This window comes from Protomyctophum bolini (assembly GCF_963924005.1).
Source record: "Protomyctophum bolini genome assembly, chromosome: 14".
NCBI lineage: Eukaryota > Metazoa > Chordata > Actinopteri > Myctophiformes > Myctophidae > Protomyctophum > Protomyctophum bolini.
The window spans coordinates 23,448,444-23,469,954 of record NC_137875.1 but is presented as its reverse complement, the minus strand read 5'-3'; the positions used below and the strand labels follow the sequence as shown (position 1 = coordinate 23,469,954).

The window sequence follows — 21,511 nt, the reverse complement described above, 5'->3', positions numbered from 1 at the left end:
TTCATAGATCACAGATACATACAAACTCTTATCTTTCACAATGCAATCAGTGGTGGACCATTTTCCCAATGCTTACATTGAACGTTGTTTGCAGAACGAACTTGTGTCAGACCTTTGTTTGCACTCAGCAAAGTGTTTGATCACCTGTTGGATTTGTCATTGCAACATTTCATCTGCAAATAAGAGTGTGCCATTTCTACAATAGAATATATTTTGGCACAACTGAGACAATAACAAGTTACTTCTTTATAAGTAGATATTTGTCATGCATCAACCAAGGGATTACTTACCAAATGCATTTTTTGAAATCCATCAACGGTTGGCAAGTAAACATGTGGCCGCCCATTAATTTAATTTCAATTGCTTAAAGTGGCATTAGCCCATTTGAGGGGAGGATTAAAAAAATGCATCTATATGTAACCTATATATTCATAACAACTGTATTCATTTAAACTGGTTTAATAACCATATAATGTTGTGTTGCATATCCTCACCATGATCCACCATATCCTTGTTCTATCCTTGTTCAGCCCTCTATATGAAACATCTGGATTTCTCTTGATTACATTAACTTGATCCAAACTGAAAATATTTATGTAAGCTAGTGTCTTGGAAGTAAGACTGTTCATTATTCATTACAGTCACGAGAATAGACACGAGAAAAAAAGGGCAAAATTCGTTTAACTTCAACCATTCATTTCCCATGAGATCCTTATGACACATTCCATTCACACAGACTAAGATATCATATTTATTCACCCTGGGGTCCAATGTGAGGTTTTGATTTGAATTGGGTTTAGTGATTCCACAACCGATTCCCTCCCTGCACATATCTGTTCTGTTGAAGTTATAAAGTAAATGGACTCAATTGAATATATACCTTCAAGGTATGTTGGTGAATATATGGATTGTGATGGTTAAATGTCCTCCTGAGACGCCTTCCGTGGCTCACATTTGGGTTTTACTTGAGACACGTATACTTGGTTTGACATATAGCCTTTTCCTCTGTCTGTCTGTCACCCCCATTCTTCACCTGACGTGCCATTTATCATATATGGAGATGAAAACCAGATCGATAGAGGCTAGAAGACCGTGCACGGTAAGAAGGTCTCACCAATTTTCTTTTCACTTAAACTCTATTTTACAGAAAAATAGCTCTCCCTGTCATATTATAGTTTGGTTAAAATCACGAAAGGCAATTGGCCCTGGGCGGGGATGTAGATGCGCACCTTCATAAGCATGAAGACCAATCTGTAAAAAGCCGCTGTGATGTGTGATTCAACATAAAATAAAAGCAACGGGATAACTCGCTAATCTCGCAGATGAAGCTGATCACTAACTCAATCCAAATGATTTAGAGACTGAAAGGGTGAAGAGGACGTCGCGTGCATATGTTTACAGTGTGTACGTGTGTGTGTGTGTGTGTGTGTGTGTGTGTGTGTGTGTGTGTGTGTGTGTGTGTGTGTGTGTGTGTGCGCGCGCGCGCGTGCGTGCAAGAGAGAGAGTGCGAGAGAGAGAGAGGGAGAGAGACAGAAAGAGAGAGAGAAAGAGAGAGAAAGAGAGAGCGAGCAAGAGAGATGGTTGGAGAGAGAGAATGATGCGGAGAATTCTCTCTCGGTGTGTGTGTGTGTGTGTGTGTGTGTGTGTGTGTGTGTGTGTGTGTGTGTGTGTGTGTGTGTGTGTGTGTGTGTGTGTGTGTGTGTGTGTGTGTGCGTGCGTGCGCGCGTGTGTGTGTGTGTGTGTGTGTGTGTGTGTGTGTGTGTGTGTGTGTGTTTCCGTGCGGGTGCCCTGGAAAGGGCGGCAGGGGACAAGAAAAAAGCGGTGAAGTGGGCCGTCCTTTCTACAGTGGACCTGTCACACAATATTTAGCATAAAGTCAGTCCCCCTCTGTATGGGGATCAAGCCTATCACTCTCCCTCTGCCTTCATGTCTGACAGCGCGCAGAGAGGGAAGGAACTCACCTATTTTTTGTCTTTACAGACCGGGGACTTTGTCCATGTCAGCAGCCAACATCATCAGTCTAGGACAGCTATTCTCCCGCAACAATTTTGCCTTTTCCAGGGATTAATTTAACCACACCGGGATTTGATGTAAGTGCGTAAACTCTCCGTTTCTCTGTGCTGAATTGCGCGTTTGTTTGTGCGCATTCGTTTGGAACATCTATACAATTTTATGCGTATAAGTTTACCGGACGCGCGTGGGGTGTTGACACGCGAACATCACTCATAGTCATAGAGATGGGTCCATGGTTAGTGCCTCCTGAACTATAGGCTATACAGGCTTTGCATTTCTCTGTATTTAGACTAACATTTAACCCCAAGCCAGTGTACAGACCTAAACTATAAACTTAAGGCTATACTCATTTTTGACGGATTTGACTCAAACGTTGCTAAACAATTGGCTTTTGGTCATGGAGATCAGATAGCGCGATTTTAATTATTAAATGCGATCAGCCACATACAAATACTATAGACCTAATGTTGCCTATAGGTGTGTACTATTCTAAGCTTAACATAAATCACTATTTATCACTATTTAAACATAAATCACTATTTTTAGAGTTGAATAATAACTAAAATCACATCCGCTACAGGCCTATACATTTTATTCCACATGTTTGGTAATTGTTTGCGTATATTGTTTCAAATTCGGATTATTCTCATGTCATTAGAATTTTGAATTTCACAATTTACACACCGCAATGTTTTATATGCTACAAGTTAAAGTTGATCTTTTAGACTATATACCTAGGATACACAACTACATGATCCAAAAACCAAACACACAAATGCTATTGACTTGCCTGGGGGAAACACTGTGAAAATATTTCAGAGGTCAAAAATATTTGGGGATCTAGTCGAAATTGATAGGTGGCAGGTGCTCGCGAGCCACAAGAGACCACCGAAAGAAAAACAGAACCATAGCCTACCCACCCCACACTCCCTCACCATACAACCCACTGTCTGGGCCTATATCTGCCACCATTAATCTGCTAATTGAGTTTTTGCCATTCTCCTGTGGCGAAAAAAAGGCTAAAAGGCGGACAATGAGACCCATTTGTTACTACATTTCCTAATTCCTACAAATTGTATTATACATTTTTAGAGCAGTCATCATGTGTTTCACATAAGAAATGTAAACTTATATTTCTTTCCGTTATATTTTATACAAATATAAATCAACTTCATGGAGGAAAAATAGTTTTTGTAAAATGTTGGGAATATGATTGATGGAATGTGGAATTGCTTGGTATATCTAAACTTGGAATTCGAGTTACGAGTTTCAAGACTTCCGTTTATTTATTGTGTTTGGCATCAGCTTATATTTATTAGACTATTTTGACACGTAAAATATTATGTTTTTCATGGGTAAATTTGTCATCAAAGCCAGGATACTGATAGTTATTTTTTATTATTATTTTTTCATTGGCTACTGAACATTTGGTCTATTCCGATAGGTCTTCCGTGCATGGCCATTTTGCATTTGCCCCTAAGGTTAGGTCATATGAAAATAATATTTGTTTAGCCGTAGTTCAAGTTTGGCCTCCGCATGCAATGTAAACATTTTACTGCATGGTTATCAGTAGGCTATTGGCTCTCACAACAATGGCCTGTGTACATGGCACAATACACGAGAGGCCTGTCTGTCTGCACGTTTTAATTACGCATATTTTGCTATATGATCAGACTTAAATATATGCTATCATGCATTAAAATTATTCCGCCTATAAGGATAATATAAATTTATTGTTAAAATACATTTGATTTCGGTTGTCATTCACTTATAAAACTGATGGTTTACAGGATATAAACAGGATATGGAGGCTGTGTAATATAGATTGCAAGACAATTGGTTACATACAGTATATCGGCATCTTACATAATTAAAGCTGTCAGGATATCTATTCGTCATCCGTTTCTTCCCGACTCCCACAATAAAGTTATTAGATGTTGCTATATCTTTATCCTTTTTATTTTAACTTCGATTTAATCACTAGTCATTACTGATTAAATTCCTATAATAAATGAATTACATCAATCAATCAGTTTACAGGCAATAACAAACTTATAATCAAGCATGGTCTAGAAATGCACATTTTCCCAACAGGAAATTGGGGGCTATTTTCTGTTGAACACGGTCCTGGGTGACATATTTTGCAGGTCCTATATTGAACAATATACTTTAACACTTTTGTTGTATAGGGTTTATAGCATATACTTCGAGAACATAAAATGTGTGATGCGCGCGTGCAGGAAAATATAGACTCCCTCAATCTTATGCAAATGTGTGTTATAGGAGGGGAGAAATTAACATCTACAAACATTGGACTGAAATTCCATCTGCCACCTACTCGAGGAGGCCCTTAATAAGTTCTCAGACAGCAAAGTGACACACATCTTAATCAACTCTTAATCCAAGGAATTAATTCTCAACGCGTTTATGAATAATTCCAAGGCTAATGCCGGAGTCCGTGGAAATGTAAGCAGCCTGCCTCAGCCGCACCAACAGATGGACCCAGCAATCTCCTGAAAAATGAGAGGATTTTTGCTTCCATTATTGGGATATATATATATATATATATAAATATATATTTTTTTATTATGGCCAGATATATATTTTAATTAGATCGATGTCACAGGGCTAGCCTACTACTTATGCAAAGCACTCCAGCGTATATGCAAACGGAGGCCTCATCCTCTCTCATCCATTTTGATTTGTGTTCGTTGCTGAACACCAGCCTATGCTGCATGTAGCCCCGCTAGTTCAAAGCAATAGCCTATAGTAAATATACACATCTATTATGGCAACGTTTCATGGTGTATCAGACTGTATATGTGATAGGAAATCTTGAAACCCTTGAGGTCGTTGTCGATGCTGGGCACAAGGAAGACTAGTTTCAGCTGCATGCTGCAGAATAATATGCACTAATAACAAGACCCAGAAACACAATTGTCTTTCTATAAACTTGTTGGAGTGTAGAGGTTACTCTGTAGGTTTAGGACTGTCAGCAATTTGCCTGTAACATTTTATTATGGCATGTTATGAATATCTTATGATGATATCCGCTCCATCAGCATAATGCCCAATGACCAAACACCTTGCATTTTGAAAAGAATAAAATAAGAATATTATGATGCACATATTCAGTGAGTATTTGGCATTTGTGTAGGATAGAACCGATCAAATACCCTTTTTGAACAGGAAAGAAATGTTGCTGTCCTTGCAAAGGAGGCCTGATGAACTTGAGCTTTTGACATCTCTGCTGGTTCATGCATCAGTGATCCATAATATGGATCACTTTATTGAGTACTGCAATCACTGCAATCACTGAGTACTGCAATCACAAACTAATTTAAGATTAATATATTATATTAATCTTAAATTAGTTTGTGATTGCAGTACTCAATAAAGTTTTAGCTAATACAGCCGATTTAACATCATGAAAATGACAACGATCTCTAGAGATATAAGATAATAAATAAAAAATAATATTTAAAGTGAATTTGGTGTTGAGATATTAATGCCCCCACGGCAGTTAAATGTTTACACTCTCAGTATCTAACCTAATATCCATTTCTGTAATATTCTAGTTAAATGTTTACACTCTCAGTATCTAACCTAATATCCATTTCTGTAATATTCTAGAACGGATCAGCCTGCTTGTTAACCCAGTGATAGTTATTGGCCATATCAAGCTCCAAGAAGGAGCTGGTCTCTTGCTTTGGAAATATAATCATGTCACACCTCCGAGGGGGCACTAACACCTTGTTCTATACAAAATGACAGGCTTGCGTCACCCAAGCTCTTTGCCTGCCGAGCCAGTCTGCGTCTTAGCACCACGTTGACATAAAGAACATGCATTTTATTGGTGCATATAGGTCTGACTGACATGTTCATATTTCTGGACAATTACATGGTGTTCCATGGTGATATACTAAACCTGGGTCACACGAACAACAGCTGTTGCCCTCTATAAGGCAAGTATTCCACTTGAATTTTGCCAATTGGCCTCACTACATTTTACTCCACATATATATAACTGGTGTGTGTTCGTGAAATACAAACAGTGAACTATACACTACAGTATGTTGACTATAAATAGGCATTTATCCAAGTGTATATCTTTTGATGTCAAAAGGTTAAAGTGCAGATAAAATATAAACTCCTGGATGCATTTGATCTCGATTCCCTTTACAGTCAGTTTAAACTCTATTGTTAGACTTTCAGCAAAGGTAAAACACTGTGGTTATGAGGTGGGGGAAATCTGAGCTTTTTGACCCAAGAGTCAACTTTAACCCACAAATCCATATCAGAGGCTCATTAATACAAAGCCACGACACAGAAGCAGTGCTTACTATAGTAATCTCTCTGCTGTGAGACCTTATCCTCAAATCTCACATCTTTTTTCCCAGGGATACAGAGATAGCCTGAGGGAGATCGTCAACAGCATAGAATACCCATTTTCCTGTCGTGTAATCTTCTTGAAATTCTCTTTTTTCTCACGCATGTTAAACAAAAAACAGATGAAGATCTCTCTTTAAAGTTCTTGAAGTTGTGCTATTCATGTTGGAGTAACTTTACACTCAAAGTCTATTAAGTTAAGTTTTGAAATGGTTTAGGCAAATTGAATTTAGCTTGACAACATTTTAATTCAAGTTTTATTGTTAACATTGAAGTTTCACTTTCATTTGTGCCACAGAGGATATATATAGGCTTTCTAAACAGTAAATGTAAAGCTTTGAATAAAAGAATAAATCAATTATTCATTCACTTTCACATGATGAAGGGCCCAGCTTTGATTCTGAATTATTTTGATATGCATTGTGTAACTTCTGTAGAATGCTAAAACTACTGACAAACAACTTAAAACGACTATCAGGAGATGATTGAGCTTGTAAACAATGTTGATATACATATGACCATTTTACAGTTTAGGAATTTGCAGGCACTCTTATCCAGAGCAAATTACAAAGTGCAAGGTCAGAGTAAGTGCCATGAACCTTTGCCAACAACTGGGTAGTGATCGAGTGCAGTGTTAAGAAAACAAGTATGTGCTATAGCACCAAGTATCAAACCTGGCATCGGTCTAAATAACATACTTACCATATGTCTGCAAATAAACAACATACCTAGCATCAATACATAACATAACTACAATCTACATGGTCAACAAGTAGGAGGTGCAAATGCAAGCATAATAAGTAAGCATGAGACGATGAGGTGAAGTTGAAAGAGATAGGTTTCCAGAATGCGGCAGAAGATGCATGGGGAGTGACTGTGGTCCTGACTGACGATGGTACGTCACACAGCCTGGCAGGGACAAAAAGTCTACTCTATAGGCTGTCTGGAGCATTGGCCCTTGTCATTAAGCAAGTTAGGGTGGGATACATGTGTTGGATGATTTGGGCAGGAATTAAGAGTGTAGGCATGGATCAGATATCAAAGCAAAAACATTATTTATATATATTGCTCAAAAAACACTGCATCAAATTGTTCTGGTTTGTGATGCCTGCATGTGACGTGTGAGTCGTGACCCCTGCATTCACCTGTTCTTCCCCTTGTGATAATCAGTTGGGTGCACCACAACCTCCTTCTCCTCATATTGACCCCATTTGTTGGCATTAATTAGGTTATGATAGAACCTGTACCATATATACTGCACAATATGTCTTTGCTGCATGGCTCTTGTGTGCCATGCCAGCTGCTATTCAAGTGGCGTCTTAATTCTTTCCAAGGCTTTGGCTTTTGGTTCCCCTTATGAAATCCAAAAATTACAGTGCTAATATATTTTAGGGTTTAACATTAGTAGCTATCATCAGCAAAATAAATAAAATTCTGGCTGTGGATGTTAAGTTAGTCATTTTTATGCTTTCAGAGGCAGCAAGCCTGTGTTTGATCCTTCTATTCCAGAAAGACTTACTGCTTATAGAAATCAGATTATATGAAATTGCAGTGACATTCTGAATCCTCACTGGCTAAATAATTCCATGCACTGCCACTGGCACTTAAAATGACTTCATAGACACATTTAGCATTTTTGTGAAATAACAAAAGTTGCCTATGATGAACACTGAACTTAGTTAAGTCCTATCCTATAGCAGCAAACACACTATAAAAATGAATACTTAAAAAACGTACTCGGACTTGTTGAAACTTTCTACCAATAAAAACATATATATATATTTTAAAAAAACGTATTCGGCATCACAGGGCCAGCTCATAGAAAACAGCCGCATGCTTTAGATGTTCAAAGGGGAATGCATCACAAAAAACATAATTTCAATGGCTTCGAATGGTGACACAATGTCTGGTTCACAAGTTCAACCAAGTATTTCTGTCTGACGTCCACGTACAGTGGTTTTTCTGATGTTTGGCATGTGGACAGGGCAGGGGGTGGGTCTTGTCACAGTGCCATGTTATGATGATGGACACACGGGTGGACCTCCTCCAGAGAGCTTCACATTTAGAACGCAGCAGAGGTCACGTGGTCTGACTGGTCTCACACAGACTGGCACACAATGTCAATGTGGCATCTGAATCTGATCTGCGGCTAATAATTAATAAACCACGGAGAAAAGATGGCCCGGATTTCACCAGCACACACTCCCTCATGGCTTTATTAGGCTATGATTTTAACACAATTTTGATGACATATGTGGGAGGAAAAAAGAACGGAGCGAATTCAATCACTCGTCGTCCGCCAGTTCTCGAATTCTGAATGTAATTTTGGTAACACAGTAGTTACACAGTAGAGCACGCCGATCATACTTCTAGGGCAGATGCCATTCTGTTTTTATGGGACTCATTTTTGGAGCTACACCCGAAACAGTTGATAGACGGCTAAGTGGGCAGCATATGCTCACAATACCGAGCCACGACGCCGTAAATCTCTTGCTTTGAGGGAGTGACTGTCCCCATATTCAAGGTGTTAACTGCGCTTGTATAAATAAATGGCCTGCTATTTTAGGCTCCATTAAGTATCGGCCTATTCTATTCCACCACGAGGTTGCTATTTGGGGTAGGGGGTGTCGTCGCGTATAACTATTGCCGCAATAACTGTATTACTTCAAAGCAATTCGAAAAGAGTCAATTCAAGGAGATATAGAAGAGTCATGCATGCTATATGTCAGCACTCAGCAAATATCAATGCAACATGCTTTATAAGTACTAGTATCTATACATTAAAGGGATTTGGAAAGTCAAATACACAATGTTTTCTAGTTGGCACACAATGTTCACATTAGCCTAGTGAATCACGTTGACTTTTGAGAAGATGATGAGCGGATTTGAGCGGTGGTCATGTCGTGGTGATGTGTGTGTGTGTGTGTGTGTGTGTGTGTGTGTGTGTGCGTGTTTTGCTGTGCTGATGTGTATTGCCTTGCTGTTTTCAGAGCCTGGCCGCCGGGGTTATGGATTTTAACCTTCTGACGGACAGTGAAGCCCGTAGCCCGGCGCTGTCACTCTCGGACTCTGGGACTCCTCAACACGATCAGGGATGCAAAGGCCAAGACAACAGCGGTCAGTCCCATGATGCACGTTGTTGACCACGTCCATGTGTTGATGCATGAAATTACGAACTTTCAGGGGCCTGCATATGAAAGTTCGTAATTGCAGGCTGCATACAGAGCCTATACTTACTCAATGCAACACGGCAAGGAAAATGCGCATATACAAATAATGATAGTGAATATAGCCTATACAAATATTGAGAACAGTCTAACCTAATTTTAATAGAATGTTTTCCCCAGGCTACTTCACTGCGTATAGCTATAAGCCGTATACGTGTGCATGAACATGTGCCAATTCGCTACATGTTCGCTATGTTTGGTGTGGCCTATATCCACACCAAACATGTGAATTTCACAAGGCTATATTTCTGGCGTGTATTTCATCCAGTAGGCCTATGCCTGAGAGCTATCATCTAATATAGGAAGGGGAAAAAAACAATTGTTGTGCATGTGAGCCTGCTATTTATATTATGTTATTTGTGTGTTGATCTTAATTACTCGAAACATTAAGCCTATATAGCGTATATTTGATATGCGAAAAGTCTAAAAATTAGAGGCATGCATGTAGCCGAATTCGAATACAAGCGAAGCTTTTTATGTAGGCTATTCTGGGATTGATGTCAAAATGTAATGGACACGACATTTTAAACTAAAACAGTGCAGTTAAGCAGGTCGTATAGGCCTTCATTAAAAATTAAATGTGTAGGTAGGGCCTATAGGCTAAATCTCACCCGCTTCAGTGATTTGCGCAATCTTGTTTTAGTTTGCAATGCATGCAGTGTAATTGTAAGACTTGCCACGTTTATTATAGGCTGCATGCTGCATAGGCCTACAGTCTTGTGTATTTATTTCGGCCTATATATGCTGTCTATTTTATGCAGCACAACAATTGGAACATTATGTTATATCGAATTTCTGTTATAGGCTAATATCGTGGCTTATATTGTAACACTAAATTTAAATTGATCGAATGTTGTGTGATAACGTGGTCAAAGCATCACATTATAACAGGCCAATAGCACACACCGACACCATCACAAACATATTATAATAAATAAGGAGTTACATTCCTGACATTTTCAGGTTGCAATGCAATCTCATGTTGTTTACAGATGTAATTTTAAAATCTGATAAACCAATTCAAGTTCACGATAATTCACGATAAGAAGGCCTCTGGAGAATGTCACAGGCAACATGCAGTGTTGATCTGTTGACATTATAGGCCTACAGGTCTGAAATATGTAGTAGCTATAACACGACATGATCTTTCCAGCGGGATCTTTCAGAAAAATCAGTTCTGCAATCTGCCCTCTCTGTATTAAACCAGCCTAACTTAGAACCCCTGGGAGCTGCATTAATTTATTTATTTTGTGTGCGCACGGAGCGAAAGCGTATAAATTCACATTTAATTGCCAAACAACTGTGTCTGACTGCTCGTAAATCCACCCCTAACAAGCCTTCAGACATTCTCCTCGCAAGTCAGCTGCAAAATGACTTTGAAAGAAATGTCAGCGCGGTATAAATGCATCCATGTAGCATGCTCCTTAAGAACGCTAATTTACTGTAAAGCCTTTACCCTATTTATAATCTTGTCTGGTTAAACGTGCAGCAGGTCTTTGCGGCCCCTCTCGCTTTCTATTAATTGTCATCGTTTATGTTCGGAACTACAAACGAACTAAAACGGCCTGAAGGAGAAGGGACACATGCACACACACACACACACACACACACACACACACACACACACACACACACACACACACACACACACACACACACACACACACACACACACACACACACACACACACACACACACACACACACACACACACACACACACACACACACACACATTTATTCTGTCATGCATCCAATGACAGAAAAAGTTTGAAAGGTAGGCTACGTGTTATTCCCTTTTGATCCCCTCCCCTCTAAGATCAATATGAATGGTTATGGTTAATATCACATAGAACCTATAATACTTTTACAAAACATGTTTTGTAAAATAAAACAGTGCATGTTTCATGTTGTAATGTAGGCTATACTGTGCGAGAACACATGCCATTTCAAGGTTTATATCTTCGTTTGATAAGTGCGTCTCAGAAAACAAAATAGAGGATGACACTCAAATTATGCAATTAAAAAAGGTATTTATTGGACCAACTGGCTGTGAAGACTGCATCTCCATCACCAGTTTGTTCAGATTATGTTCATTGAGAAGTTGACCCTCGAACAGCTCTCTCATGTAGGCACATTATCAGCCAGATTGCTCCTATTGTTGTTGACTACATATAAGGTTTAAAAAGGTCTGCCCTTTCCTCTGTATTGTATTATAGACTTTGGCCTTAAGTGACGGCTAACCCAGTGTCAGTTTACTGCCAGAACAGCCCAGCCTCGGCCCTTATTGGTTTTGCCGGTGGCCCTGCGGAGTCTCTTTTTAAATCCTGCTGATCATTTCAAACTACTCCCAGAGAGTTAAGCCCTCACCAAACAGAGCCCAACCTGCCCCAGTCACAAAAGCCTGATCTGTGGGATTAGGTAGCCAACTAATTTCACTGCTTTCTGTGGGGTCCTCAAATTGCGGAGCTCTGATCATGGAGGGCTGAGAGGATCCCCGGCAGACATAACAGGGTTGTGTGGTCCCATAACCTACCGTGACTGGGCCAAATATAATGACTGATGGGCTTGGCACATCTTTGAAATGAGAGAGGGTATAATGCGGTCGACTGTGTTAGGATCCACTCTCAGTTGGCACAGTCACGTTTCCTATGTCATATTGTGGTGGAATTGGAGGGATGCTGATGCCACACTCCTCTTATATGAGGATTTGATCTGAAATTGCAATAACATTTAATGATGGCGAGGAACATTGAAAGACAGTGGGGGACTTATATAAATAAATACATAAATAAATAAAAAATAATATTATAATGATAATAATAATTTAATTAAATGTCAATAAAAAAAGAAAGAAAAAAACGTTATTTAGTTTCTGCTCAGGCACAAAAATGTTAATAATGTCTGACAGTGTGTTGCGGGTTTGAATCCCAAGAGCATTCTTTAAAATACACAATTTGGTGATATCAATACATTCAGGCAATCCCCAAAACACATACTTTATTATTTTTTACATACATTTTTATTTTTATTTCCTTGACAAACATGTGAAAACAGGCATGCAATGGTGTCCATATCTCTACCACTCACCAGCACCCTTCACACCTGATCGCGTGACATCGCATGTCCCCCTCTCTCTCCAGATACGGAAAAATCCCAACAGAACCAGCTAGACGAGTCGAACGCTGACGACGGCTCCCTGAAGAAGAAGCAGCGCAGACAGAGGACCCACTTCACCAGTCAGCAGCTCCAGGAGCTGGAAGCCACGTTCCAGAGGAACCGCTACCCTGACATGAGCACACGCGAGGAGATCGCCGTCTGGACCAACCTGACAGAGGCCCGTGTCAGGGTGGGTACAGTCCCAAATACTTCGCATCACACACTCAGTACACAGTCAATAAAGAACATGCACATATCAAACATGCAGGCCCTGTGCCACAGGGTTGCCATGCAGAGGGGGCCTGGCACCCTCAGTTGCAAATTCCGCCCCCTCAGTTTAAGTTTTATAGATAGTTTTACTAGGCTATATAAAAATCACACCCGTGTGAAGTGGGGCGCTCTTGTCGTCGTATATCATCCAATAAAAAATTAATATACTTCTTCATGAATTAATTTGTCCACTTATGTTATTATCTTTTAACCATGATACAATGTTTTAAAACCCGTGTGAAGTGAGGGGAGCTCCTATCATCATACAAATTTACATCATTTGGTGGACATTTGACCTAATTTCTCCTTTCATTGTCAATGGCAAATATTGCGACGTGTGGGGACAAAAGCTGTATATATACAGTAGAACTCATCTTTTCACCATGATCAAGATGACAACTGAATTTATGTGATTGGTTAGCCGATTTGCTCGTCTACATACGACGTAAATTTTCCTTTCATTGTCAATGGCATTAAATGTTTGTGTTGCCACAAATATGTCATATTTCAGGCACATATGATGTGAATTCTCCTTTCATTGTCAATGGCAAATGTGAGACATGGCAGGACGAAAAGCTGTATATAGGAGGGGCTCTTGTCCCTCAAAAATGAGGGACGCCATTTTCAACTACCCCCTCGTTGTTTCATCCTGGAGCCGAGCAGAGTCAATATTCAATATTATCTGCATTCCGGGACCGGGATGAGGGGTTCCATAATGACCGGCATTAGGGGTTCCATAAAGACTGGGATGAGGGGTTCCATAAAGACCGGGATGAGGGGTTCCATAAAGACTGGGATGAGGGGTTCCATAATGACCGGCATTAGGGGTTCCATAAAGACCGGGATGAGGGGTTCCATAAAGACCGGGATGAGGGGTTCCATAAAGACCGGGATGAGGGGTTCCATAAAGACCGGGATGAGGGGTTCCATAAAGACCGGGATGAGGGGTTCCATAAAGACTGGGATGAGGGGTTCCATAAAAACCGGGATGAGGGGTTCCATAAAGACCGGGATGAGGGGTTCCATAAAGACCGGGATGAGGGGTTCCATAAAGACTGGGATGAGGGGTTCCATAAAGACTGGGATGAGGGGTTCCATAAAGACTGGGATGAGGGGTTCCATAAAGACTGGGATGAGGGGTTCCATAAAGACTGGGATGAGGGGTTCCATAAAGACTGGGATGAGGGGTTCCATAAAGACCGGGATGAGGGGTTCCATAAAGACTGGGATGAGGGGTTCCATAAAGACCGGGATGAGGGGTTCCATAAAGACCGGGATGAGGGGTTCCATAATAATTGATTCATGGTTTCAGTGATGCTTCACAGTTTTGTTAGGTTTGTTTAGCTTGTACTGATGATCAAAACTAATGGCTTTCCGAAACACTGTGGTCCCTTTTCCACCGGTTGGTTCCCAATGGGAACCGGTTCAGTTCTTTTTGGTTCTGAGACCATGAGCCAGAGCTCCAAAATTGTAACGTTAATTATGAATTGAGTGGGCAAAACTATACCTATATTAGATTGTTATCACCATGAAACTTGATTTATTGATTCATTGTATTACAAATTTTACATTTTTAAATATGCAAATGAGGCTTTATGTAGGAAAATATGCAAAATAATAGAAAATATGAAAAAGCTACCATACTGTGGAAGGGTTATCATGTATTCATTTACTTGTATTGATCCTATAAACAATTTAATATAGGTCTAGTTTTTCCCACCAATTTTGGAGCTCTGGCTCATGGACTAAGAACCAAAAAGAACTGAACCGGTTCCCATTTGGAACCAACCGGTGGAAAGGGGGTCAGTGTGTCATGGAGAGAAAGGTGACTTTGCAACAGAGTTTATTGCTCCTTGGTTTGAAGTGAATCTCAGAAGAGAGTTTAATCCACAATTGGATATTTTGGGTTTAGTCATTAAAGGACCACTTCACCATTTTTCAACCTATCTTCACATAATTGGTCCTCACTAATAATCATGTTCTACTCAATCTGCGTCTCATAGGGCAGTTCAGAAACCCATCCACCAGTGACATACATCATCATTAGGCAGAATTTCATTTAAACAATATATCTTTACAATTGTTTTAGATTTTAACGTGAGAACGATGGCTTCCATTATCGCATTGCAACTTTTCAGGACTGGAAAGCCTGCAGTTTCTATAAGCTCGGATTTCCCATCGATGATGTCACTGGTGGGCGGGTTTCTGAACTGTCCACAGACCTCCTATGAGACGCAAACAGAGTAGAAAAAAATTGTGGCATTTTATCATGATTATTAGTGAGGACCTATTATATAAGATAGGTTGAAGTGGTCCTTTAAAAGGTGTGTTGTTTATCTATATTCAGAATATCATGTATGTCTGTTGTTTGGTTGCGCATTAAGTACAGTTTTTGGCAAATCAAGTATTCTTGGCTGAAGTGGCAAACCATGTTTCAGTATGTGTTTCTGTATGTTGTATGTACATGGTATACACATACGACAAAGTCAAACAACTATTCAAGAACATTTTTATTTCCCCAATTGTTATAATTATTTGAACTAAGAACATTTTCTTTAATGCATGCAATTGTTGCAATGTTTTGTTCCTGAAGCACATCCCTGGAGTTCCTATTTTGGGAACATTTTCACAACACATCGCATTGTGAGTGACGCATTGTGAGCTTGTGGATCGGCTAATTTCGCTGTGGTTAATGTATAATGTAATGTATTAGACTAACGCATAATAGTAACATATAGTAACAGAACTGATACCAAAATGTCAGAGGTATGGTTCACCCTGACCCCATCTCACTGCCATGTCCTGTTATGCCCTGTCCACAGTGGTTTGGTCACTGTGGGTTTTTTTGGAGCAGGTGGGCACACATTCTGATGGATGACAATGCAATCGCTGGCCTGCTTGACTAATAATGGATCAAATTAATGTTGGCGGGACGAAAGGTCACATAACAGGCGCTCTTGGTTGTTATTTTGAAAGGACAACAGACCACACACTGCCAGCGTCCTAATGTCGATCAGTGGCCTTTTGAACTCCTGCATAGAAGCTCGTGCAGACATGGACTCCAGCATGCCCAAAATACTCTACCTGCCACTTTGATTCATATTCAGTCGAGGTGGAGTACTGTCGGAGAATGTTGTGATTATCTATCAAAGAACAGGGAAGGAACTCGACAGCGATACTGAATAAGTGTTCATCAACATCACATGAAGGAGAAAAAAGATGAGAACAGATTTCTGGTGTATTTGATTTCTGTTAGAAACTGAAATTGAATTCTAGTGGGTTTTGCTTTTGGCACCAGTGGCTCAGTTTGCTTTGACACCACCCAGAATAAAAGAAAAGACAAAACAACATGCACCTGTTCTTATATATTTAGAGCAAGATAAGATTTTCACCTAAATACATGCACAAGTATATTTTAAACCTATCTTCAGTGTTAAAGGGACACTTCACCCCTTAAAAAAATAAAAAATAAAACAATGTTAATGACGTTTAGAATATTTAGAACACTTTCCTGGGGGTCTTTATGTGTGTAATATGTGGTTTTAGATATTTTAGATTTGTAATAATAATAATAGCTCAGATTTATATAGCGCTTTTCTGAATACCCAAAGCGCTTTACAGGGAACACTAAGAACAGACTTTATTAAGAGAAAAAAGACAAAATAAAACATAACAGATACAGCTTTGCTTTGGTGCACTGCTCCTCCTTGTGGATAGGGGGTGGGCTGTCCTACATGTAGTTCAGGACGTAAGTGAGCCCATTATCCATGATATCAGAGACACTGGTGCTAAAATCTAAAATATCTAAAACCACATATTACTGCATGTACAGACCCCCAGGAAAATGTTCTAAATCTTCTAAACGTCATTAACATATATATTCTTTTGCAAAAAGGGTGCATCTCATTCACTAGGATCTCTAGCCCATAGCCGTTTGAAGATTAATGCCTGATTTGTACTTGGTTACGCGCTGATCTACGAGCTCCCTTTGTGAGCTTGTAGATCAGCTATATGTGGCATACAACACCGTCGTGCAACAAAGTATACATCTTAAGACAGAAGATAGTCCATCTGACAACCTGACAGTCAGATGTTTCCAAGGGCATTTAACTTTAACATGGCCTCAGAGTCACGTTAAAGATGGGGCAACTACTCTCCCTGATGGAGGGGTTTCCCCATGCAGTCACTGAGTACGATGGAAAACTTAAGAGTCATGCACACTGTACTCCTGCTATAATGGTCAGCAGCAGCATTCTATTATTATCACAACAGATGCCTCCCGTGCTGGAAGTGAATTGAACAATGCATCGTCAATGCCAAGGGTAGTAGGGTAAAGAGTCTGAGATTAATTTCTGCAAACGGAAGGCCCACACAAGTTTCGAATATAAATTAACCACATGAACCCGAGCGCCCCTATTCTAGGGCAAACATTTGGCAAAAATAGCCTTGCGACGCGTTGTGGGCTTGTACAGAGGGTAACAAAGCAACAGGCCTAGTATAGACCTTTTTTCTTGTATTTGTAGTCAAAAGGTAATTGTTTTGATTTTGTGTTTGTCAGAGTTATAAGGAAAAGTTTGTAAAAAAAATAAACTTTATTTCTGATCTGCATATGAATAACCTCAATTTAGATCTGCCAATAAAGCTTTGGCTCTTCCTCATAATCTCCAAATATAGAACCTTAAATTGAGAAGAAAGAAAATAATAAGATTGCCCTACCTTGACATTTAGTTCATTGGGATCTCATTATTCAAATAAATGAATAATTAGGTTTAATAAGCCTTGCCTAATATGTCTGTTCGATAATACACTTCAACTTGGTTTCAGGGATCACGGTCTTTCTGAAATTTTGAATACACACTCGCAATATTACAGAAAGTATTTCGAAGGGGTTAGGTTACTCCAGTGTAAGTTTATCCTCTGTAAGAAATAAATAAAGTATGTTTTTGTCGTTATCTGTTCCCGCAGGTGTGGTTCAAGAACCGACGTGCCAAGTGGAGAAAGAGGGAGAGAAACCAACAGGCAGAGTTATGCAAAAATGGCTTCGGTGCCCAGTTCAATGGACTCATGCAGCCCTATGATGATATGTACACAGGCTACTCCTACAACAACTGGGCTACCAAGAGCCTGGCGAGCAGCCCACTTTCTGCCAAGAGCTTCCCTTTCTTCAACTCCATGAATGTAAGCCCACTGTCGTCCCAGCCCATGTTCTCCCCCCCCAGTTCCATCCCCTCCATGAACATGGCCTCCAGTATGGTGCCCTCGGCGGTGACCGGGGTTCCCGGCACGGGCCTCAACAACCTGGGCAACCTCAACAACCTCAACAGCCCCACAGCACTCAACTCGGTAGCGGTGACGGCAGCCACCTGCCCCTATGCCACTACGGCGAGCCCCTACATGTACAGAGACACCTGCAATTCAAGCCTGGCCAGCCTTCGGCTCAAAGCCAAGCAGCACGCCAACTTTGCCTACCCGGCAGTGCAGAACCCCGTGTCAAACCTGAGCCCATGCCAATATGCTGTGGACCGGCCGGTATGAAGACAAACTATGACCCCCTGGCCTGACTGACCGACCCATTGACACCCCCCCCCCCCCCCCCCCCCATCTCCCCAGTCCCTACCTTCACCACAATGCTACAGACTGGTGAACACAGTGAGAAATTGATGGTACGCAACAGAACGGAGACAGACATCCCCAGATGGACCACCAATGCTTCAAAGGAACTCTCTCCAATATGTTGAGACTTTGTTGCTGAACCGACCAACTGTTTCAAAAGGATTTCTAAAGATTATTATACACCATCATTTTATTTTTCCGTCTTTTTGAGCTGCATGATTAGAGTGAATTTAGGAAAACAAACAAACTGGATGCTTCAACCGGACCGCACCGGACCGGACCGAACCGGTGGTCTACACCTTGGCCAAAAAAATTCATGTCAAATGTGACATTTTCTGCCACCATGGGAAAAAGGACCCGAGGTTGCAACATGGGAGAATTAAGAAGATGTATATAATGGACTTTTTTTGTTTTGTATGTGACAAAAAAATATATATAAAAAAAAAAACGTAGTACTTTGAAGATGAGAAAAGCATGTTCTTCAAGAGCAAAGACACTAGGTTGATGTACTATGAGTACCTCCTTTAGGAATTTTAATCTTTGTTGTGAATTCCATTCACCTTGGAAGGTCATAAGTGAAAGGTCAACTTGAAGGGGCAAGAGGAGGGTAAGGAACGTCGTCTCGAAAAGTAAAAATAACCACGAGCGGTCAGACACAACAACAATTTACACACACACACACACACACACACACACACACACACACACACACACACACACACACACACACACACACACACACACACACACACACACACACACACACACACACACACACACACACACACACACACACACACACACACACACACACACACGCTACCTTTATCAAGTAAAAACCCTGAAAAGCCATTGAATATATAGATTTGTGTGGTGTTATACAAAGGGAGTCCATGACTGTATAAATGTATGTAAGAGTGCAGTTGTTATAACAAAAAACAAGCTTTTTTCTGGTGTAGCCTGCTTTGTCTCATTAAAGAACCAATAAAAGGATCCGTTTTTATGAACTACAAATGTGCTTTGCTGCTGAAAGAAACAGCACATGTCCTTCCCTATCTTTAATCTATGGCCTATGACATTAATTGGCATGACCCCGGTCAAGACAAAATGTTCTCCTAACATGACCACGACACCATGGAAACCCTGTCTCACCTCCATGGCAACGGTTACACAAGAGGGGCATGAGGAGAGAGAGTTAATGGATGGAGAGAGATGGAAAGATATGACGTGCCTGATGCCTTGTCACCGATACGTTTGACCTACACTAGCTAGAGGCTATCCAGTAACCCAGGAGAACGTCTTAGAGGCCCTGTCTCTGGTCGTATGTGAGCAGCGCCAATATTACATAAGAGCTCATAGATATGCAGATGGGTGACACATTAAAGGAAAAAACAAAATAAAGTGTCTTAGTAAGGCATTGGGCACTGCAAGCTCCCAGAACAGCTTCAATGCACTGTGGCATAGGTTCTCTGGAACCCGACTGAACACCAGATAAGATATTCCCTCAATAGGTGTTTTGACGATGGGGAGGTGTTCAATTGGGTATTCAATTGAGATCTGTGACAAGGTCATCAAACCATTCATTGCCTTATACTGTAGATGGGGGGAGGGGAGGGCACTGGAAGGGACCACTCCCATCAGGATAGAAATGTTTTAATCATTTGACCCTTCAATGACCGTTGCCTCTAATAGGAACAGGTGGACCGAAACTATACCAGGGAAAGAGCACACCAGAGCCAAGCATTCAGGCCTGTGCTGTTCTCTTTGGCTATGCTACAAATGCACTCATCCAGTGTCCACTTGTGGAGAATACGGTGAAGGATGACTCATCTGATGCCACCTATGTCTCTGTAGACTGAATGAATATCATTTGTCTTTGAGGGGTATATGCACTGCAGTCCTCTAGTATGACATCACTAACTATGTACTGTAGTTGTTGATGCTGACAGAACTGCATTGATGAGTCATATGAGTCTCAATCATCTCTAGCTAGTGTTTTGTACATGCCATAATCAAATGTTAATTTCTTAATTGTATGATGCGGTACACCTATATGGAACATCTGCATTTGGTATGTTTCGCCATTGATTTATTCACGTTTTTCCTTTAATTTGTCACCCGTCTGTGCCGCCCGATGGTGTGGAGTCACAAACAAACAGTACACAGCGGAATCTAGTGTTAATTCAACTCTGAGAGTCGGACCATTTTTTACACACTCCAAGTTAATTTAACACTGAAGTTTATTGTGCCATAGCTCAGGGGAGAGGCCCACTATAGTTACACACTCACTAGAGGCCCACTATAGTTACACACTCACTAGAGGCCCACTATAGTTACACACTCACTAGAGGCCCACTATAGTTACACACTCACTAGAGGCCCACTATAGTTCCACACTCACTAGAGGCCCACTATAGTTACACACTCACTAGAGGCCCACTATAGTTACACACTCACTAGAGGCCCACTATAGTTACACACTCACTAGAGGCCCACTATAGTTACACACTCACTAGAGGCCCACTATAGTTACACACTCACTAGAGGCCCACTATAGTTACACACTCACTAGAGGGCCACTATAGTTCCACACTCACTAGAGGCCCACTATAGTTCCACACTCACTCTAGAGGGCCACATTGCATATTCTGATGTATCAAAAATAGCACCGCCCTGGCCACCAGTTGCCCATGTATGCCATAGCTCATGAATCCCTATACTAACATGATGTACTGTATTGTAGATTTTCATGGCTGTGAGATCTCCCCCTTTTTGATGTCAAGTTTCCCCATCACACTCACCTACATGAGATTGTTCAAGATTTATTAAGTCCCATTTTC

At 40.7% G+C, this 21,511-nt stretch overlaps 1 protein-coding gene across 2 annotated transcripts; it reads left to right on the top strand.

The window, feature by feature from the left end:
* Window positions 1-1,911: 1,911 nt before the first annotated feature.
* On the top strand, window positions 1,912-19,402 carry pitx3 (paired-like homeodomain 3). Of its 2 annotated transcripts, none has more exons than XM_080781877.1 (4): window positions 1,912-2,090; window positions 9,393-9,519; window positions 12,773-12,978; window positions 18,024-19,402. In XM_080781877.1, the coding sequence occupies exons 2-4, from the start codon at window positions 9,411-9,413 to the stop codon at window positions 18,591-18,593; spliced, it is 885 nt and encodes a 294-aa protein (XP_080638003.1). In that variant the 5' UTR covers window positions 1,912-2,090; window positions 9,393-9,410; the 3' UTR covers window positions 18,594-19,402. The 2 variants fall into 2 exon arrangements, with proteins under 2 accessions (XP_080638003.1, XP_080638004.1); XM_080781878.1 differs by having other exon boundaries at window positions 1,912-2,094.
* Window positions 19,403-21,511: the final 2,109 nt, after the last annotated feature.